Here is a 23,645-nt window from a genome sequence, read left to right on the forward strand (position 1 = left end):
ATCCCTTGATAACAGTTATTTTGTTGCGGACTGATGAGGCCAACCTGAACTATCAGACAAAAAATATATACAAAAATATTTTAGAAAAATTTGGAGAAAACGGATGCTTTCTTGGCTAGGAAATAAATATTCGTATCCATATTCATGCCAGTTTTGTAGTAATAATATTTGCGTCTTACTTTTCTTTTTTTTTTCTTTTTTCTTTTTTTTTTTTTTTCTTTTTTCTTTTTTTTTTTTTTTGAGATGGAATCTCATTCTGTCACCCAGGCAGGAGTGCAGTGGTGTGATCTCAGCTCACTGCAAGCTCCACCTGCCGGGTTGATGCCATTCTCCTGCCTCAGCCTCCCAAGTAGCTGGGATTATAGGCACCCACCACCACGCCAGACTAATTTTTTATTTTTTATTTTTAGTAGAGACGGGGTTTCACCATTTTGGCCAGGCTGGTCTCGAACTCCTGACCTCAAGTGATCCACCCGCCTCAGCCTTCCAAAGTGCTAGGATTACAGGGGTGAGCCACCGCTCCCAGCCTGTTTTCCTCTTTAAAAAAGAAAAATCCCGTAAGAGATGTTTGGAAACGTGATACTTTGAGTATCTTTTGGCTGTCTCCTTCGTAATATTCATAGGCTAAACCAACTTAAAATGTCACCAACAGACAAAATACGCCTAACTAGAATGACCTAACCACAAATTCTTAACTACTAAGGGTAAAACTTTCTGAGGCTGAACTCCAGACTTACAGAGACTAATCATTGCATATCATGAAATGGAGAATTGCTGGTTTAAGACCATATTGGCCTTGAGATGGACTGCAACTAGCCTACAAGAATTAACAGACTAATTGGGTGCTTTCAGTTAGAAGCATGGTTGTGCCACTGGGTTGAATGGGACTTAACTTTCTGTGTGGTTCTTCTCTCTCCGCAGGGCACGTGCACATCACAGATTTCAACATTGCTGCGATGCTGCCCAGGGAGACACAGATTACCACCATGGCTGGCACCAAGCCTTACATGGGTATGGGTTTCATGAGTGGCTTTTGTTTTTCATTCCTGTAAACACCATCTATTATGGTGTTATTATTATAACACCATATTATTATAGGTGGAATCATCTGGGACTTGCAGCTAGAACTGATAAGTTCCTGTCTGACTTCACCTGTGGAGCTTCTGATTTCATGGGTCTTCTCCGCTAGCAAGCACCCAAGATGATTTTGATAGGAAAGGACCATGGATTACATTTTGAAAACTTATTTCATGAGTCAAGGAAGACCATTTGTACCCACTTCCTAACAAAAATATTAACTAATTCTATAAATACCTACTAACTGTCTCTGTGTGCTTAGCACTGTTTCAGATGCCAGTGACCCTGTAGAAAGCAACACAGACAAGGTCTTCAGCTCCTGGAGCTTACATTCTAGTGGGAGCAGATTTATAAAAAAAAAAAAAAAAAAAAGAGACAAAACAGTAATAAGTAGAATGGCAATAAGTGGCAAAGTATTATTTTAACCATTATTTACATAATACTGCATTACATGCATAGAGCTATAAACTTTACAAAATGCATTCCCAGCTATAATTTTAGATTTACTTGTAGTGCCATAACAATTCCATGAATTCTTCTTTTTAAAGATAAGGAAATTCTGGAGCTGGATGCTGGCGTGCATCTGTGGTCCCAGCTGTTTTAGAAGCCAAGGCAGGAGGATTGCTTGAGTCCAGGAGTTGGAGGCTGCAGTGAGCTATGATCATGCCACTGTACTCCAGCCTGGGTGATAGAGTGAGATTCTGTCTCTAAAAACAAATAAATTATTTTTTTAAAATAAATAAAGGTGAGGAAATTCTGCCTCAGAAAGTTTAAATGTCTTTGTAGTATCTTGTGTGTAGCGAGGTGAGGAACTTGTTTTTGCCTTGACGATTCAGCATTTACTAAGGGGTGACCAAAAAGATAGTGTTAGATGCAAAATTGTATAGTGTTAGATGCAAAATTGTCAGTTGGTTTCACGTTTAGTTGTGGTAACAAATCAATTACAAACTCTAAGTTCACCTGTTGGGAGCAGCCATCTCTACATAGACACCAGAACTAGTTTTTAGCAGAACTAGCTTTACCTCCTGTCCAGCCCCAACAACGTAAGGAGAGAGCTAGTGCCCTTGAGGGGCACACAGTGTTCAGAAAGAGGGAGTTCTCCCTCCCTTCTCCCTGTGGTTGCTCCTAAGGCAAGTGAGTCAGATCTCAAAAGAATTATCTGTAAATTGTTAGAGTAACTGCAAGAAGAGGTACCTGGAATTTCATTCTTGGTTAGATATTTGTGTAGTTACCGGACTTGCTGACTGGTCCTGGAGTCAACACAGCCTGGTTGGCCATGGAAGGTTGATGAGTTTGGGGGCTAGTCTTTCTGGGGATCATAGCAGCAGGAGACAGGTATGCAGTGAATGTGACTGTGCTGGGGAGAAGGGAGGTGGATTAGCTACAGGCTGTGATCCCGCTTCACATGCGACCCTCCAATGCCCAGGAGTATAGCCTGGAAGGGAGGGAGGCTCCTGTCAGTGTGACTTCCTGAAAACACCACAAGTCCCAGTAGAGCTCAACATATCAGAATTACTGAGAGTGGAGCCTAGGCATAAGGTGGTTTAAAGCTCTTAGCATAATTCCTCTGTGTAGCTAGGATTCACAACTTCTGCCCCAGACCCCTAAAGAGAGATTACTTTGCATGGGTAGCACATGTGTGAGGACCTCCCTGCCTCTACTACCCTTCTTTCATGTCCTAAAACAAATAGTGCTTTCTAGGAAAAGGTAGAAGGATGTGTGTGAGAGCCAGATCAGTCCTCCACCTCCATTCTGGGGTGGCTGAAACCAGTCCAGCAGAGTGGGTGAAGGAGCTTTGAATCAGATATGAGAATAGTTTTAAAATTCACAGAACTGAATTGTAAAGCATCTAAAGTAAATGTAATAAGCAAATAGGACTAAAACTTACTAGGCAACAGACTGAGCTATCATTAGGCGAGCTCCTTATCCAGCAAAAACAGGGAGTTAGACACTGCACAGTTGCTGTCAGATGATAGACTAAAAACTACTCATGCTTGGCGGGGCGCGGTGGCTCATGCCTGTAATCCCAGCACTTTGGGAGACCGAGGCGGGCGGATCATGAGGTCAAGAGATTGAGACCATCCTGGCCAACATGGTGAAACCCCGTCTCTACTAAAAATACATAAATTAGCTGGGCATGGTGGCGTGCATCTGTAGTCACAGCTACTCGAGAGGCTGAGGCTGGAGAATCGCTTGAACCCTGGAGGCAGAGGTTGCAGTGAGCCGAGATTGAGTCACTGCAGCCTGGCGACAGAGCGAGACTCCATCTCAAAAGAACAAACCAACAACAATAACAACAACAACTACTCATGCTTTACCCTAATTAGTTAAGATGCTTAAAGCAGGTAATATTGGTGTTTCAACTGGTGGAATTAAGTCAGGGGTGGAATGAATTGTATCAGCTAGATATGGCCAGAGTAATTCAAAGGCAAAATATTTTAACTTGAAATCAAGGACAAGAGCAATGCCATTTTCTTTTAGTATTTCATTCTCTTTCCCCATGTAACTAAAGAGAGAGAGAGAAAGAGGAAAAGAGAACCCGCTACATGCAGAGCCACCTCACTTTCCAACAGAAATCTTCTATGAGAAAAAAAAAAAAGAGCCTTATTTTCTATAATACTTGAACAACTGCAAATTTCATGGCTTCCAATTAGCAGTGGGGGGAATAAATCTCTTTTGTCACTTCTAAAATAATGGACACATATAATTCAGCCTATTTTCTGCCTAAAACCTATGGTACTCAGATGATAAAAAAGCATATCCAAGCCTGCTGCTCTGGTGAGTTTTTTCTCCAGGTTTCCTGGGTTTCCATATTAAGGGCTATTTTCTGGGAGCCAAATCAGAAAATGTGCATCTGGATTTCCAGGGTTGGTTTCCATGGTGAGAGAAGTACGAGGAGGCCACCTTTCTTTCCTCTCCCCAGTGGTTTTAAGTATAATATCTGTATAATGTAATTTTTTCAAAGTTGGCATTTCTAGTCTTCTCACAAGATAGAACTGGGGAATTGGAATCTAGGAAAAATTCTGTGCACCTTCCACTTTTACCCTTGTAATTAACAATGACTAATATTTCTTGAAATCTTTCCCTGGACCAGACACGGTGTTAAATGTTTTACATTCATTTATTCATTTATTTTTCTCAGCAGCCCTATGGGGTAGACTATATTTATCACTATTTTATAATGAGAAAAATCAGAAGCTAAATAATTTGGCCAAGATCACATGGTTAATAACTGAAAAGTCTAGATTTAAATCAAGCTCTGTATGATTTGAGAAATCAAGCTTTTTCTTAAAAGGAAGATTAGCAAGAAATAAAAATATGTATTTGTAAATATTTTTATCTGTGGTTTTTAAATGGTTCTGAGTCAACTTAGTTAGGCTAACATATTGCAAATGTTTCTTGCCTTATTCCAAAATGATTATGTGATTGCCACACTCCACCTTTTGAATAGGAATCTTTTGCAGAGGTATTGTAAGTAGAAGTCTGCTGTCTCTTTTTAAAAATTATGCTCCCAATGATTTGGTAGAATCTATGTATGTATGTATGTATACATATGGTATACATACATACATATACATCATGGTATGTATATATATCATATGTATATATACATATGGTATATGTATGTGTGTATATATATGTATGGTATACATACATACATATACATTATGGTATGTATATATATGTATATGTATGTGCATGTGTGTGTGTATATATATATAAAATAAGTTCACTATGGACTAGTAAGCAAAAGGTAAGTACATTAATCCCTTTGCCAATAGATATTTATGGTTTATTTCCAGACCTTTTTTCCTAAGCACAAACACACACTGTTTATGTTTTAAAAATATTTGATCATGCTAAATGTAACCTAAATTTTCATTTTATAATGTAATAATAATGATAGCATCATATATTGGACATTTATTGTTCCAAGCACTTTGCTAAGTTTTTAACATTTATTATTAAACTCTCAACCCCATAAAATAGGTTTTACTATTGTTTTGATTTTATAAGTTAAAAAAAAATCAGGCCTAGAGAGAGAGTAAGTCATGTGATCATAATCACACAGCAAGTGATTGGCAGAGCATGAAATTAAACCCAAGTCTAGAAGCATGTAGTGCCTGAGACATGGATGATGATGTGACAAATGATGAAGGTAGAGTGGCTGACATTGCTGAGCTCTTCCTAAATGTTAAGCACCGTTCTAACTGCATGCATTATGTCATTTAAACTAAAAACAATTCTGTGGGACCAGTACTATAATTACAGTTTTGTTACAGTATAATATATTAACATATAATTATTGTAGTATATTGTATATATAGTACTATTGTTATAGTATATATTGTTCTCACTTCAGAAATTAGCAGACTGAAAGGTTAAGAAACTTGTTGAATGTGAAGCTGGAGACAGTCATAGGGATCTGATGCCAGAGCCCTAACTCTTTACATGCTGCAATACTACCCCTTTGTTCATGTCAATAAACATGCCTCTGCTAAAAATGGAAACCTACTTCTCTTAATCAGTTTTTTATTGTTGAATATTAGGTTGTTTCTCATTTTGAAATACAAGTAGAGCATCCCAAATCCAAAATGCTCCGAAATCCAAAACATTTTGAACGCCAACATGACGCTCTAAGGAAATGCTCATTGGAGTATTTTGGATTGATTTGGGGATTTGAGATGGTCAACCAGTGTAGGGCAAATATTTCAAAATCTGAAAAAAAAAAAAAATGAAATGCAGAACACATCTGGTCCCAAGTATTTCAGATAGGGGATACTCAACCTGTACATTTAAATTTGTAGTAAAAATCCTCTTAGCAGAATTATGTCCTGGAACTTACTTATTTCTTTGTGATAAATTTTCATTCCAAAATAATAGTGTGTTCTCTTACTGAAGATTACTCAAAGAAAATTTTGTGTTCCCACCACAGAAAATGGTAATGTGGGTAATGTGAGGTAATGCACATGTTAGTTAGCTCTATTCGGCCATTCTACAATGTATTTATTTCAAAACATAGTGTTATATACAATATATGCAATTTTTATTTCTTAATTAATTAATTTGATTAATTAAAAGAGCAAAATAATTTCTGGTCAAAGGCTTTACATGTTAATACATTTCTGTTCTGAAAATTCATATCGATTTGTACTTGCTCTGGAAGTGTCTGAAGATATTCATTTCCCTGCATTCTCATCAGTGCTACACTATCAATATCTTTAATTGTCCCAAAAAAGATAACTAATAATGATATGACATTGTAATATCATCACAGTATTTCTCTGACTTCTTTTGTCAATTGCCTGTTCAAATTATTTGCTCCTTTTCTATTAAGGTGTTAATACTTTTATCCTATTCCAATAGTTCTTATTAATTATATAAATAATTCTTACCTTTTGTATATTTGGAATATGAAATCCTAGCGTATCATATTTGTTGTACATTTCATTACAAATATAATTTCTCATTTTTAATTTGTTGTTTTATGACCTATTTTTGACACAAAAAGCTTGCTAAAAATATTATCAAGCCATTTATCTTTTTACTTTATGTTTTCTAAGTTTGATGCTATTCTTAGCAAGGCCTTCTTATCAGATTTTAGATGTGTTTTCTTAATAGTTTTATTCTGATTATGCTTTCTTTTTTTTACTTAACTCTGCTGTATATTATTTTGACTGAACATATGTGGCAAGGATCTGACTTTATTTTTGTATGATTATTAAATAATTGTTTTGAGACCATGTATTAAATAAGTCCCTTTCCATGCTAATTTGAAATATGTTCATCATAAACTAAATACATTTTTGTACTAACATCTATATTCTGTAGATTTCAAACCTTTAGCTTTATAGGTTAATACATGGGATGCAGGACTCTCTCTTCATTCTTTCCCAAAAATATTACTTCCACAATTTTTTTTTCTTGTAGATGAAATTTAGGATCATTTTTGTAAAGTTTCATGAATTAATTCCATTACATGTATAGATTAGCGTTGGGTCCCTTTCTTTATGTCCTGACCAAAATTTAATATCTATGTTTTTTAAAAATCTGAAAACCAAATGATGGAAATCCAAATATCTAATAAACATATTAAAATGTGGTCAAGCTTATTAGTAAACAAGACAATGCCAATTTAAACCACAGTGAAATACTATTACACACTCCCCAGATTGGCAATAAAGGGTCAGTTATTCCCAAGTGTGGGTAAGGATGTTCAACAAAAGGAACCCTGATCTAATACTGGTCATAGTGTGAATTTATACACCACTTTGGTAAACAGTTTGGTGTTCTCTAGTACACAGAAAAGATACACATTCCTATCACCAACAGTTCCCCTGCCAGAAATGAACTCTAAAGAGATATGCACTTATAGGAGTCTTACATGTATAGGAATGTGCATTGTTCACAATAGTCTGAAATTGAAAATAACCCAAATGACTATCAACAATGGGATAAATAGGTAAATTACAGTATATTCATATAGCACTAAAAGTGAACAAACTTAACTACATGGAGCAACTTGCATAAATCTTATACGCATACCATTGAGTAAGAAAAGTAAGACACCGAAGAATACAAGGAATACGATTTGATTTAATAGGACTTAATTTGATGGAATTTTATAGAATACAAGGAACAGATTTTTTTTGTTTTGTTGATGTTTCCTTTATTATAAAGCACTGAAACAAATAAATAGGTAGCTAGCCAATTTATCCACAGTTTCTGGGAGCTATATAAGATAGGCAAAGCTAAACTATTGTCTAAAAATATGTACATAGAGATTGATCTATATAGAAAAACAAGAAAATGATTAACATAAAATTTAGCACAGTGACTGCTAGGGTTATGAACAGACTAGGACACAGTGATGGCGACAAGACTCTGTTTCTCGATCTCTATTATGGTTATATGGACATTTGCTTATAACTGTTTGTTAAATTCTGCAGTGTTTTATTTACTTTTCTGAATGTATGTATAGAAATACTTAAGGAACAATACCAAACAAAATACTCAGTGGCTTTTTTGAAGGACACAGCCCTTCTCCAACTCTCTTAGTACTCTCTTAGGTGCAGGGAATCTTCTTGAAGGGTTGGTGAAAGCCCTTCAATATCTTCCTGCTCTGGTTTCTCAGCTATTTGAGGGCTCAAAGAATTACTCACCTGTTATGTTTTTGTATGTTGTCATAAAGTTTCTTCTTAATGTTCCACCAAAATGCTTCAATGCCTTGCATACCATGAATATTTGCTGAATGAATAAATGTGTATTAAAATGTTTTCATGCCTGAAAATAGACCAGGTAGAAGAGGATAAAAAAGAATACTGGATAAATAACGCTGGAAGAAAGAAAGAAAGTGAAAAGAATATTCTCGTAAACCCCAAGGATAATCCAATATGACAGATACATAACTTTTTAGAGTAATGTTTATTCTATAGGCATTTTCTTAGCACAGTGGCTCTGATTATCCCTCAAAGTTCTTTGTAACTTCTCTAAGTGACATGTCTGTCACCTGTCACCTGGGGACTATCTGACATGACTTGTTGTGAGATACTGAGAAGGGAAAGCAGAAATATAGTCCATCTTGTCTGTGGGAGTACTGTGGGGTAAGGGCCAATATCTCCCAAATTGCATTGGGAGCTGTAAATTGCAGAAAGGATGCAGTGATGCATGAGAGGTGAATGCACTAGGGAAATAGCCCTACTTATTCCTGCTGCATCAAGCTCTTATAGTCAGGGCCAGTCTTGGGCATTGGGATGTAAACACTCTACTTCTCTACTTGGATGTCGTCCACAGGATTTTACTTAAAAAGAACATGAGTGCACTAGGTAGGGCAAACCTGTGTGTGCAGGACCCATGTCATACCAGTTTCCTTTGCCCGGAACCAGCACTTTATACATCAGGCTTGGGATCAGTCATACGTGTCTTTCAACTAGGCCAATTATTATGAATGTTTGCCTCTCTAGAAGCATACCCAATGTTTCTGAGCACTTTATAAGTGCTAGGTGCCATACTGAGACTTTGATATGGATTATCACTGTTGATTTCTAACTCTATGAAGATTGCCTTATTGGCTGGGTGCAGTGGCTCACACCTGTAATCCCAGTACTTTGGGAGGCCAAAGCAGGTGGATCACCTGAGCCCAGGAGTTCAAGACCAGCCTGGGCAACATGGCAAGACCCTGTCTCTACAAAAAACACAAAAATTTTACCGGCTGTGGTGGTACCCACCTGTAGTCCCAGCTACTCGAGAGGCCAAGGTTGGAGGATCACTTGAGTCTGGGAGGTCGAGGCTGCAGTGAGCCATGATTGTATCACTGCAATCCAGCCTGGACAATGGAGTGAGACCCTGTCTCAAAAAAAAAAAAGAAAAGAAAAGAAAAAAAGGAAGATTCCCTTATTGTTCTGATTTTGCTGTTTCTCAGGCTCTGCCAACTTTCTCAAGGTCACAATAAGTAGTGAAGGTAGAATTTGAAACCAGACAGCACAGCGGCAGAGCTAATGATCACAACTATTGCTTGAGCAATTGATTTGTTCATTCATTCAACAGATTTCTCTCCAGTGATTCTGAATGCCAGGTTCTGTACTAGACAGTAGGAATATAGTGGTAAGCATGCAGAAGCATTCCCTGCCTTTGCTTTGTGCTTCGTTCTCCCTATTACATCCCTCAGGAGTTAGGTTTATTTGCAGAAGGGTAAGTAAAGGGTTCATGGTATGTTAAAGTGCTTAGAGAATGCTTAACTTGGGGGTCCTCTCTAGGGGTAAAATTGACTGTAGCTCTGCCTTCCATTGGAATCAATTGAAAGAACTACAGTTACAAAGTGTAAAGAACCCACAGCTGTTGTAAAACCTTACCCTCTCCAGAATGCTCGCTCCCTCTTTTCTCCCTCCCTCATCTCCAACAGATGGTTCCAAGTGTGTCCCTTGCTGCTACCAGGTGACTCTGTGATAGAGAGATTGTCCAATGTATGCTCTGCCAAATTTGGAGCATTGTCTGCAACTGTTATAAAAATTTAGATCCTTTAGTTCAAACCTTCCCAATCAAAACAAATAACATCTTCTTAGCCTTCTTGATTTTAGGGTGAGCCACATATTTGAGGCCCAATAGGACCCACATTTTAATCAGTACATGGTCTAAATAAGAGAAGAGTTTACCCACGAAGGCCCATGCGTGCCTGTGTGTGTTGGCTGATGAATGAGGCTACTGAGAGAGATTAGAAAATCAGAAATGTTTGCCTGCTGAGAGTAATCTAGCAATGGATGATAAACATCCATGAAAGTGTTTATATTTTTTATCCTGGTAATTCTCCTTTGGAGGAACATGTTGAGAAAATATAATATTAACGTCTCAGGGAATCAAATTGGTCTAATTTTTCGTGTTTTTCAGCACCCGAGATGTTCAGCCCCAGAAAAGGAGCAGGCTATTCCTTTGCTGTTGACTGGTGGTCCCTGGGAGTGACGGCATATGAACTGCTGAGAGGCCGGGTACTGTAGTATTGCATTTCCTCTTTCGTTATTTTTCCAGCAAGTTCTATTTTAGAATGAAAGAATGTATTGTTTGCTACGAACCAAGCGGTTCACTTGAAAGCTGAAATCAGCTATGCCATGTGATGCTGATAACACCCCTTGAGATTTCTACACAGGCTAATTCATTTGTCCCACATATGGGACCAACCAAGTCAATTAACATTAAATTACACAGTTAAAAGTAAAGGAATAATATGGATATTATAAACTCTCAAAGAGGGGAAATCAATACACCTCACTAAATGTCTTGTGTAAATATCTGTGTTTGTTTAAATAAAGTTCATTTTGCAGTCCCAGTACAGGACTCTAATTCAGACATACCTCACCAAGGCTAGTGTGAATTATTGATACAACACAATTCATGCTCTGTCGTGTTGGATTTCTATCACTTGGCTCCTGGGTTCTGGGTTCAGTGACAAATTAGAGTCATTTCCTTTTAAAGGAAACATTTCTTAAACTAAGAAACTCTTTTCTAGAATAAAGAGATGAAAAGAAAGCAAACATGCTGAAACATATTTTATACAATTTGTGCAAACTATTACATAATGGAAACACGCTCCTAAGGTTATATCTTAGTCATCTCTGCTTACTGTAATAAAATACTACAGACAGGATGGCTTAAATAACAGACATTTATTTTCTCGGTTATGGAGGTTGGAAGTACGAGATTAAGATGCCAGAATGGTCGGGTTATGGTGAAGTCTCTTTTTGGCTTGCAGACAGCAACCTTTTTTCTGTGTCCTCACATGGCAGAGAGAGATCTTTGTCTTCTTATAAGTCCACTAATCCCATCATGAGGGACCTATCCCCATAAACTAACCTAACGCTTATTCCCTCTCAGAGGCTCTGTTTCCAAATACCATCACGTTGAGGGTTAAGGCTTCAACTGAATTTTGAGTGGGACACAAACATTCAGTCCATGACGTTCTACCCTTGACCCCTCCAATATTCTTGCCCTTCTCATAAGCAAAACACATACATTCAACAGTCCCAAAAGTCTTAACTTATTGCCATATCAACTCTAAAGTCCAAAATCTCATCTAAATATCATAGAAATTGTGTATGGGTGAGACTCAAGGTATGATTCATCCTGAGGCAAAATTTCTCCTCAGCTGTGAACCTATAAAAGCAGACAAGTGGCCAGGCACTGACTCATACCTGTAATCCCAACACTTTAAGAGGCAGGAGGCAGGAGGATTCCCTGAGCCTAGGAGCTCAAGGAATATAATATCCAACCTGGGCAACATGGGAGACCCTGTGTGTAAAAAACCATTTTTTTTTTCTAATTAACCAGGCATGGTGGGGCATGCCTGTGGTCCCAGCTACTCAAGTGGTTGAGGTGGGAGGATCACTTGAGCCCAGGAGGTAGAGGCTGCAGTGAGCCATGATCCTGCCACTGCACTACAGCCTGAGCTACAGATGAGACCCCATCACTAAAAAAACAAAAAACAAAAACAAGCAAGTTATGTGCTTCCAAAATACAGTGGTACCATAGCTGTGGGATAGACAATTCCCATTCCAACATTTCAAAAGAGAAATGGGAAAGAAGGAAGGGGCATCAGCTCCTAAACAAGTCCAGAACATATCAAAGCAAATTCTGTTATGGCTTAAAACTTGAGAGTAATCTTTCTGGTTTGTTGGTTTGCCCTCTAGATCTACATGGGCATGGGAGCATCACTCTCATGGCTGGCGATGGGGAGAGGGGACTTGCTTAAGTGGCTCTATACAAAGGCACTACCCACATGGCTCTCTGTGAAGGCTCTGTCTACACAGTTCTGTTGGGTGGTGGTCCTGCCCTTTGAAACTGAGGTGGAGGCAACCCTGCTCCCCAAGCCAGTGCACTCTGGACGTATAATGGAAATGGCAGCCCTGAGGATCTCTGAATCACCTTCATGATCCTTCTTCCTTTTACTTGAAGGATATCACATGTTCACAGCTGGATAGCATTACGGTCCCAGCCTGTAAAGTCCAAGAAGTCTGACAGCCTTTCTTCATTCCATGCTACCTTCTCTATCTCCTTAAATTCAAACTGGCAGCATCTGCTAGTATAATCCCTTCTTTATTTCTGGCTGCTGTTGACATATCTAATTAAGGTCATGAGCTATGCCCTCTATGCCTATCAATTGGTTGTTCAGCTACACTCTAGTGTTCTCTTCCGAACAGGCTTGCTCATTTTCTGTAATATGGATAGAAATCTTCAATTTCTGGTTGCTTTTTGCTTAACTATTTTTTCTCCAATTCAAACAATCCCTTTCACATTTTACTATAAGCAGACAGGAGGAACCAAGTTACTCCTTCAAAGTTTTGCTTAGAAATCTCCTCAGCTGGCCTGGTGCAGTGGCTCATGCCTAGAATCCCAGCATTTTAGAAGGCTAAGGCTGGTGGATCACCTGAGATCAGGAGTTCGAGTCCAACCTGACCAACATGGAGAAACCCCATCTCTACTAAAAATACAAAATTAGCTGGGTGTGGTGGTGGATGCCTGTAATTCCAGCTACTTGGGAGGCTGAGGCAGGAGAATCACTTGAACCTGGGAGGCAGATGTTGCAGTGAGCAACCATTGTCTCCAGCCTGGGCAACGAGAGCGAAACTCCATAAGAAAGAAAGAAAAAGAGAAAGAAAGAAAGAAAGAAAGAAATCTCCTCAGCTAAATATCTCATTTCATCACTCACAATTTCTACCTTCTGCAAAATAGTAGAACACAGTTCAGACAAGCTCCTTGCCACTTTATAACAAGAATCAACTTTCCTCCAGTTTCCAATAACATGTTCCTCATTTCTGTCAGACCTCACGAGAATCACCCTTAATATCCATATTTCTAGTGCATACATCCAAAGTCTTCCAGCTCAATAACTAGTTCCAAAGTCACTTCCACATTTTAAGGCATTTGTTCCAGCAGCACCCCAATTCTCAATACCAAAATTTTAGTCTGCAATATCTGCCTTAACAAAATGCCACAGAATGGGTGGCTTAGCCAACAGAAATTTAATTTCTCAGTTATGGAGACTAGATGTCAGATTAATGTGCCATCATGGTTGAGTTCTGGTGAGGGCTTTCTTCCTGATTTGCAGACAGTTTCTTTCTTGCCCTCACATGACAGGGAGAGAGATAATCTCTTTCTCTTCTTTTTATAATGAGGCCACTAATGCTATCCTAAGGGCTCCACCCTTATGACCTAATCTAACCCTAATTACCTCCCAAGGGCTTTATCTTCAAATACTATCATATTGAAGATTAGGATTCAATTTAGGAACTCTGGGGGGGATATATTCAGTCTATAACAGGTTGTATACTCTGAGGTCCCAGTGATGGATGAAATCAGTGATTCCTCTAACACCAAAGAGTTGAAGACCTCACTTTAGGAGCTTGTTTATCCCACAGAACTAAGGAATTGGGTATCTCAAGTCATCATCCAGATACTGCAGCTCTCCTCTCTTAACTTTTTGGAGTCATTCTTTCTGCTGCTGTCAATAGTCCTCTTCTTTGATTCCACAACACACCATCATGATTTCTGCATTAAAAATGCCATCTCCCAAGTAACTGACCTATTCACATTAAGAACAGTTGTTAGAAGTTGGGGTTATTTCATCAAGGTCCAATGGCTTTATCTTGCTCAGGAAATCAAAGATGAGTGTTTCTAAAGCAAAAAAAGAGGAGGATCTCACAATTTTATCTGTTTCATTCACTCTACAGGGTCCATTTTACACCCAAACATTCATTAGTTCATTGTTCATACTCCTGCCTTTCCTGAGGGAATCATTGTAGCACTATTTCTTAAGCACATTCAAATTTGAATGAGTTAGTTAAATTAATGTGAAAGGATCACCCTTGTAAGCCAAATGTGTAAGTCGTACATAGGAAGCCTCAGATCCTACCTGTTTTTATCTCCTGAGGGGCTTCTTTTTCAAGTTTCTAAACAAATCCAGTGAAGAAGTAGATAACGCTACTCTTCATTTTATGGGAAAACAGAGAAGAGAATCATACACTTACCTAAAAGTAGAAACATATCTGCTCTTTCCCACTTCACCCTTAATTTTTTCTCCCCAGCCAATTTACTCACCTTCTGTGGTTTTGCTTCTGTGTTAGCCCCTTGCTAGCTCCTTCTGGAGTTCCCAGCGATTGTGCTCTGCCCTCATCTTTTATGACACACCTAGCAAAACAAAAGCTGAGGAGTGAGTTGAAACAAACAAACAAACAAACAACTACCTGTTATTCTTCAAACATGCCTAGGATTGTATTTAACTATCACCTATCTAAAAGAGGTATTTTTGCCTGCCTGGAAAGAATTTTGCTAAGAAAATTGTTTCTCTTCTTCCCGTATTATTTTACCTCTATGGTAGTTCCCTGTGATCTGATATGTCAACATTGACAAATTCATTTTTCTAAAGCATAGATATGACCTTTTCTGTTAAGAAAAAGAAAGTACTGTTGCTCCCCAGTGCTATACACACACACACACACACACACACACACACACACACCCTTCACAAGCCTTATCTGCACCCCAGCCTTCACTCCCCGCAACAAACTTCAGATGTCTTAGGTGGGTATTCTTCGGCATTAGGTCAATGTTTCAGATTTTGCTTCCATTTGTATATTTCTGACCCGTCATGAACTCATTTTGGCCTCTTAGAACTTCTTCCTCTTCTCAAAGCATCTCTTGGGTTTTTTAACCTCTTGTTCCTTTGCCTATAAAGATAGTTTCCAAGGCAAACCTTGGTCTTCTTTAAAAATCACTCTGTTTGAAGTTGGAAATCACTAAATGAAGTTTTAATACAGGATATGTCTTGATTGCAGGGCTTTTCAAAATCTTTATAGCCAATGTATTTTGGTCATTTCTAAGAAAGGACACACTATTAAACTATTCCAGTATGTGTTGGGGAGGTTTTTCTAGATCTCTTCATTTTCAAATTCTGTTCATACCTATGACAAAATAGCACTTTCTCTAAGGAAATATCCTCTGACCTCCCTAGCTAAAGTGATCCGAATCTCTTGCAAACATTTATTTACTTTATGTATCCTGTGAATCTTTGGAATCTAAGATTATTAGAAAATATAGAAAACCACGAAAATGAAAGCGAAAATCAGCTATAGTTTCTAAGGCGAAGAATATTTCCAATTAAGAAATTAAACTTCCTTTGACCTTTAACTCCCACTTTAGCAGTTTGTCACATTCACTTCCAACTTGTTTCTGTTCTCATAGGATACTCTATCTTCAGACAGATAGATATAGACAGATTTGTTGTTTTAGCAAAAATAGAACTATGTTTTACCTTGCTGAGCTTTTCTTTTTTCATTTCGTAGGATAAAATGTACAGCTTTCTAGATCAGAACACCTAAATATTTTCTTTTTAAGGATTAAATCTATAGGTATATCAATTTTTATATTTTATCTCTTGTATATTATTAGATTGTTAATTCATTAAAGATAAAGTATGTATCTTATATAGGTTAGTATTATTCATAGTATTTAACTTCTTTTTTTTTTTTTTTTTTTTTTTTGAGAGAGAGAGTCTTGCTCTGTCCCCCAGGCTGGAGTGCAATGGCGCAATCGCAGCCCACTGCAACCTCCCCCTTCTCTACCCGATCAACCCTCCTGCCTGAGCCTCCCAAGTAGCTGGGATTACAGGCACATGCCACTGTGCCTGGAAAATTTTTATATTTTTTGTAGAGGTGGGGTTTCACCATGTTGCCCAGGCTGGTCTTGAACTCCTAGGCTCAAGCAATCCACCTGCCTTGGCCCCGCAAAGTGGTGGGATTACAGGTGTGAGCCACTGCACCTGGTCACGATATTTAATTTTTAATAGGTATATAGTACATGTTTATTGAATGAACGGAGGAACAAATCACTACAAATCACTTAAACACCTTCTAGGGAAAAATCACCAACTAGGCTACCTGCAATTATGTTTCAAAATATAGCTTATCTGAAGAAAAGGAAATAACATTTAATTATAAGTATCAATACAACTAAACCACAGAGGAAGGGTGCTAAACAAAATTTTTATTTACAGAAAAGTAAATGTCTTAATGAGCAAATGTGCTTGTAAACATTCTCATCATTTCTGAGTTTGATTTCAGTCTTAATGAATGTGTCCCTTAACTATTAATCTGCTTTGTCATCTCCTTGACTCCCTACTATCTCATAGTCATTGCAAAGTCACTCCAAAATCATATGGAGTAACCTATAGTTTCACATTATCCAAAAGTATTAATTTAGGATAGGTGTGTACATAGTTTTGTACCCATTGTACATGCTTATCTGCAATTCTGAAATACAACTGTATTCACAACACATCATTTGTTCCCATGTAACACTTCATCTTTTCCACTTTGTTTTCTATATGCTCATTGTTAGTTTAGATGCTGCCTTAGGCTTGTTTGATATATACCGTGATCGCATACTGTAATTTTTCTCTATAGCATGTATCCCATTTATTTAAGTGTGTGTGTGTCTATACAGTCTATATAATACATTTACATGCTTCCTTAAGTAGACTCTAGGCCCCACCAACATAGAAACCATATGTGTCTTATTCTTCATTGTACTCTCAATGCCTGTGAAAGGTGCTGGAACATGGTAGGCATTCGATAAATAATTGGTAAATAAATAAATGTACAATTCTGGTAGTTGATTAATTCAAGTTAATTTTAAAATTTAGAGCTGTAAAAGTAAATTAATGAAGAAGATAAAGACAATGTGATTATTTTTAAATAAACCAACAGGTAATGGAGATTTTAAAAATTAAATTCAGTCATATGGCCTTATAAAGTAACTAGAGAAAAATGTACACACTTAAACCAGCTGCCTGTGGCATTCGTCAGTTAATTCATTTGTTTATAAAATCATTTTCTTTTCTCAACAGTAGGTTGAGAAGCAGCAATGAATTAAAATCAAGAAGAAACATAGAAAGAAGGAAAAACACATGTGCATACTCATACATATAAGCCTAGAAGCTTGAGTATACTAAGCCTAATCTGATTCTTAGTGATAAACATGGTCTGAATCATATGGAGTAACCTAACCCTTTGGCTACTAAATTATCAATAAACATTGAAAATGGTGATAAAGCATCTAGCACTCCTTTATTGATACTGAGTTAATGAGTTATTTCTACTATATAATTACCAAGACATATGATTTAGCTATGGTCCTTTATTTAGTGTTGAGGGGGAGAATATGGCAGTTGTTTTTAGACCTTACTTAAAAAGAAAAAAAAGTTTGAATTAATCTCTCTTTCAAGGGTCACCTCCTGGCACTTCATGGTTCCATGAATAACTCACATTGACTTGCCATGTGTAAAATTAAGCCTTTCTTCCCATCACTTTTCTTGAGGACTCATTTTGCTCTTCACTATTCATTCACATTTACAGATGCCCATTTTAACCTTTGTGTCAATAACGATAAAAATCTCTCTCCTGTATTGTGTCTAATACTATTAGCCACTCACTCTGTTGAGAAATTTACACATATTATCTCCTTTAATTTTTCCAGGAATCTCATGAGATAGTTCATTTTACAGATGAAGTAACAAGCTCAGAAATTGAGTGGAGAGGTTTAACACCAAATCCTTTTAACCTCAAACACTTGATTATTTTATATTACCTCTTAACACTGATTTACTACAGGGAAAAACTTAAACCCTTTCATTTCCACCAATTTAGGTCACCCATCAACAGTCATTTATTAAACATCTTAAAAGGGCCAGGCATGTGATCAATGTGCATTTCCATATTAACTGTACTGTGGCTAGTTAATCAAATATGCAAATTTTGTTCATTAAATAAATATGTATTATATACCTACTGAATGCTTGGTCTCATGAACAAGAATAATATAATCTCTGGCTTTGAGTAGCTTACAGTTCACATAAAAGACACGAAATGTCAGTGTTGGCAAGTCCCCTACAAAATAATATAGATAAAGGCTGTCCTCTAGTGTGAAGCTGTGAAAACTACAACGAATCCACAGTTTTCTTTTTATTTCTTTTCTTTTTAAATTACTTTTCTTCAAAGTCCAAACTGTAGAAGAACCTGGTTCTTCCCCGCCAAAATTGTTTCTTAAAAGCTTCTGCCTCATCACAAAATTCTCCACCATGCCATACTCTGTGTAATCAGGGACTCATAGCATTTGTGGGACTGGAGTTGATGTCTTCTGAGCAGCTTTCTGTCCTGAGCTTCCTCATTATGTTGCAGTGAAAGGGATGGTATGGTACAATTCTGGATTTCCTTGCAAACAACCCTTACATAATAATTTTTTAGACTTCCGTTTATTGAGAACTTGTCCAGTATTTTGTGTTAATACTTATATAAGTTACCTTATAAAACAATTTCAAATCAGCATCTCAGAGGCTGATTCAGCCCACTTGAATGTTTTGTTTGGCTCAGTGGAGTGTTCAACTTCAAAAATTATGATATTTTACTAGCAACCATAAGTTTCTAACAACTATTTAAGAAAAAGTAGGGGGTCTGTCAACACAGGACCACCTACACATATGGCAACACAACAGTCAGCTGGACAGGGTTAGAAATTGATATAGGTATTTTATTGGTTGAAAGTTTAGCTTGGAAACATTTGGAAAAATTTTTTTTCTTTTGCCCTATACAAATGAAGACTTTTACTTCTTTTCTCACTTAAGAGACCATATCATATTCGCTCCAGTACTTCCAGCAAGGAAATTGTACGCATGTTTGAGACGACTGTTGTAACTTATCCTTCTGCCTGGTCACAGGAAATGGCATCACTTCTTAAAAAGGTAAGAGGGAAGACTGCATGTCAAAAGGAAGTAACAAAAGGAAGCAGACCCTCTGGTTTAAGTTTAGAAGTTAGTATACAATATCGGGGACAGTCATGATAATGTACATTTCTAGAGTGTCTTTTCTAGCTGTTAACTTTCAAATACATGGCTTCATTAAGTCAACTCAGAGTCCCCTTGGAAGTCCCAAAGCCATCTTAAACTCAAAAGACTCCTTTATCTTTGTCTTTCCTGAATTTCTTCTCAGGAAATTCTCTCGGTGACTGGTTTCTCTATCCAAATCCACTTATGCCAGTCAGAAACCGGGACTCATTTGTCATCTGCATATTCAATTCATCACCAGCTTCTGAAATTTTATATTTTAAGTATTAAAACATTTCACTTCTCTCTGTCCTCACTATTTCCCTGATCCAACTGCCATCAGTCTAGCTTTATAATGGGTTTGCCCCCGTACACTTTTACCACTCCATTCTATTCCCCACTCAGCCCCATAGTGGTCTGTTAAAGGACAGTCCAGGATATTTTCCTTGTTCTTAGAATACAGATTAAAATAATTTTATGGTACAAAATACCTCTCAAGCCTTGTTTTGGACTTTTGGACTTTTGTCCCCCCTTTGACTACACATAAACTGCTTTGGCCTTTTTCTTCCTCTTTTCTTTCTTTTCCCCTTCTTCACTTTTACATACCAGTCTTCATCTCACCACAGGACCTTTGCACATGCTAGTACCTATTCCTGGAACAGTGCCTCCAATCCTAGTTCCTCCAGTTCCTCCTTGAGAGCAGTACTACTCAATATGGTTCACTGGTTCTAGTCCATGAATTTTTTCTGCAGGTCTATTATAAGAAAAGAATTTGAGAGAAGCATTTAGAAACTTTTATAACAATTGGACACTGCTGCAGCATCTAAACACATGATCAGTGGACTTGTCTTATTGAAGAGGGTCCAAGCTTGTTTGAGGGTTGTCGAACTCAAGTCACAAGGTGTCTATGTGGGGTGCTGCATACTGGCAATGCACAATAAGACCACATACTGATTTCAGTGGATTGGAAATTGAAAGACAAACACAAACAAAATAACTGACGCTTCTACATAGTTTGGGAAGCACAGCTTTAGCTCTTAGCTCAAATATCACCTTTATGGTGTAAGTTCATGTAACACTATCTTTCCTTCATTGCATTTTTCAGTTTAAAATTATACCCAGCATTTGTGTGATCCTTGGTTACTTACCATTTTCCTCGTAGCTTCATGAGGGTAGGGACCGTGTCTGACATGTGTACCATGGTATTCTCAGCATCTAACACAGAGCCTGAGGAGAGACATTTGACAAGTATTTGAATAAATGAGGTCCACAGCTTTCATCAGATTTTCAAGGTACTCATGTTCATCAAACAGATGAAGAACAGTTATAGCAGGAGGTCAGCAGTGTATATTGAGTGATGATACAAAGCAAGAATGAGGAGCTGAAGAAGAATGGGCTTAGCTTTTTTCTTTTTTTTTTTTTTCTTGGAGAAAATTGCACCAGTTGTGGCTGGTAATGGAAAATAGCTTTAGTGGCTAAGGAGTCATCATTTGTGTCTCTTGTTTTTGGAGTCAAGTTCCCTATTTTGGAATAGGGACAGTGCATCAGTAATGTCAAAGACATAGAATGGGGGATCATTTTCCATAAGCAAATTCTGCTTAGTTCCAAGACAGCCCTGCTTCACTCTACAAATTACACCCTGAGGGTGCGTGGTTGTCATCTTCAGAGGCATTCTCAAGTGAGACTGACATTGCCTATTTGAGCCACACAATTGGTGTGATGTTGGCTCAGGAATGGTTAAGGGGGCAAAAATCTTTTATCTCAATTAGCAAAATCTAGAGCTATAACAGTTACTTTAGTTACACCTTAGCTATGCCACCCCGAATGTATTTTAATTAGTTGTAAAAACAGCTAAAATTCTTAGTAGGAAATGAGTTTCTCTTGTGAAAATGTATCAACATTTGTCACCATAGGTTTTCTACTAGGCGCTTTGTATAAATAGCCTCCCATTAATCCTGACTGCAATCTTATGAAATAGATTATTACCCCTGCTTTTTTTTTTTTAACACATGGGTAAACTAAGATTTAGAGAGCAAATTTGCCCTTCGTAAGTAGAGGAGTCAAGAATCAAAGATACATTTGACTTAGTAGGACAAGCCGTTTTTACTCATCACGTTGCAGAATCCTACATACTGTTCATTCTAATAATGTGTATTTTCTAAATTGTTTATGGGATTAGGGATGGGGGACACTGTCTTTTTTCCTTCAGTCCTGCACTTGAAAACATTTAGAGAGAATTTGTGTGATTTTTTTGTCCTCCTATCCTTTCTTATGGCCTTGACGTTTGTATTTTATTGGCAGCTACTTGAACCTAATCCAGACGAACGATTTTCTCAGTTGTCTGATGTCCAGAACTTCCCATACATGAATGATATAAACTGGGATGCAGTTTTTCAGAAGAGGCTCATTCCAGGTTTCATTCCTAATGTGAGTCAATCCTAACAAACCCATAAGAGCCCCCATTCAGTGCACATTACCCTGTGTGCCAGATCTACACATTGTCTCATTAGATAATCACACCGGTGTTGTAAGAGAGCCCCAATTCCCATTTTACAGATGAGAGAATTGAGACATACGCAGGGTAAGTTTGTCACCAAAGGTCACAAAGCTACCAAGGAGTCAAGCTGGGATTCTAAGCCAGGTATATTTGCCACTGAAGTTCTAGCTTTTAACCACTTTTTATGGTATGTTTTTATTGAAAGGAAGTCCTAGTTCTCCAAATAGTCATTCTCATGAATCTGCTGATTTTTTTAAAGTTTTCTTTGATTCTAAAGATGCAGAAGTTTGTGTCCCTAGAGATCTGAGTCAAAGAATTGTAAATTATTGGAGGTGAGGTGAGAAATTTATTTTACCATTTGCCCCTCCTCCTTTGTTTGTTCTATCTCAGGGATTTTTATTTGTAAGGACTGATAACCAAAGACACGTAATTCCCATTGGATGGATACCCAAACCAATGGAGTTCTGTGGTCTACTGCATTATGCTGGTAAGAGCCAAAGTCCAGAAGCTTAGGCCAAAGGTCCCAAGTGAGGCCTCTAGCTCCTTCTCTCTGCCTAGAACTGAAATTATATGTTCAATTGTAGGTATATTGGGCAGAATAAGAGGCTTCTAAAGGGGCCTGTAGAACCAACTCAGTTTTCTGTTTTGGCTGTTCATGGCAGCTCAGACCTGCAATCTCAGCACTTTAGGAGGCCAAGGAAGGAGGATCGGGGTTCAAGATCAGCCGTGGCAACATGGCAAGACTGTGTCTCTATAGAAAAAGAAAAAAAACATTAGCCAGGCATGGTGATACTTGGGTGTAGTCTCAGCTACCTAGTAGGAGGCTGAGGTAGAAAGATTGCTTAAGCCCAGGAGTTTGAGGCTACATGAGCAGTGATCATGCCACTGCACTCTAGCCTGGGTAACAGAGTGAGACCCTGTCTCAAAAAAAAAAAAAAATTATTCTTAAACCAAGTGAGGCATTTGCTGTGGGAATGTGAGAGTGTGATCCTTCATGTACACATAGCAGGAGGCATGCTCCAATGAGAGGGTAAGGAGAAAGTGCAAAGAGAGAGAAAGGAGAAAGCAGTGTAGTAGAATTGTACCTTATGGAGCAACAGGAGGGTAGGTCTGAATTCCTACGTCTCTGCTTTGCAGGGTCCAGCAGGGGCAACTTGTACCATAATTGACATATGACACAATGAAGGTCTAGGCACCCCCTACTCTTGCTTCCCCCTCCTTCTATGTGTGCGTCCTTGCAATTAGCCATCAACGCTGGCTCAAAAGAAGTTCTGCGTTATGCTTCTCTGACTTTAGTGTGAATTGGAATCATCTGGGGAGCTTATTAAAGTGTAGGTTCTTGGACCTCACATTCTGAAATCCTGATTTGGGAAGTCTGGTTGGAGAACTGGGAAGCTGAGCAAGCAACTTGGGTGATTCTGAGCTACATGATTATTAGAACGCACTTTGGGGAACGTAACTCAAAAGCTTCCACTTTAGAAAAGTAATTGTAAGTTGGCTTTTGTTTTTACTCACTGAAGTCTAATTGAGAGTTTAGAAAAATAAACGAAGAATATGAAAAACGATGCTGGCAATAAATAACGTAAAACTTAGAGTGGGAATCCCAGCATATTATTCATGGACTGCTCCGTTAAGACTAAGTGTTATTTTCCGTATTAGGTCTGGTGTGTTTTCCAGAATGATACAGTAATCTGAGGATTGAGCCAATTG

General features: G+C 38.0%; 1 protein-coding gene across 2 annotated transcripts in view; it reads left to right on the forward strand.

Annotated features, from left to right (window-relative positions):
* Positions 1-23,645, forward strand: part of STK32A (serine/threonine kinase 32A) — a 148,712-nt gene that overhangs the window by 113,005 nt on the left and 12,062 nt on the right. For both annotated transcript variants that reach the window (XM_011931497.1, XM_011931496.1), the window contains exons 7-10: positions 922-1,011; positions 10,462-10,559; positions 19,241-19,357; positions 21,740-21,865. In XM_011931497.1, the coding sequence (XP_011786887.1) occupies positions 922-1,011; positions 10,462-10,559; positions 19,241-19,357; positions 21,740-21,865 (431 nt within the window). The remainder of the gene's footprint in view (positions 1-921; positions 1,012-10,461; positions 10,560-19,240; positions 19,358-21,739; positions 21,866-23,645) is intronic.

This window comes from Colobus angolensis, unplaced genomic scaffold (genome assembly GCF_000951035.1).
Source record: "Colobus angolensis palliatus isolate OR3802 unplaced genomic scaffold, Cang.pa_1.0 Scaffold90, whole genome shotgun sequence".
Taxonomy (NCBI): domain Eukaryota; kingdom Metazoa; phylum Chordata; class Mammalia; order Primates; family Cercopithecidae; genus Colobus; species Colobus angolensis.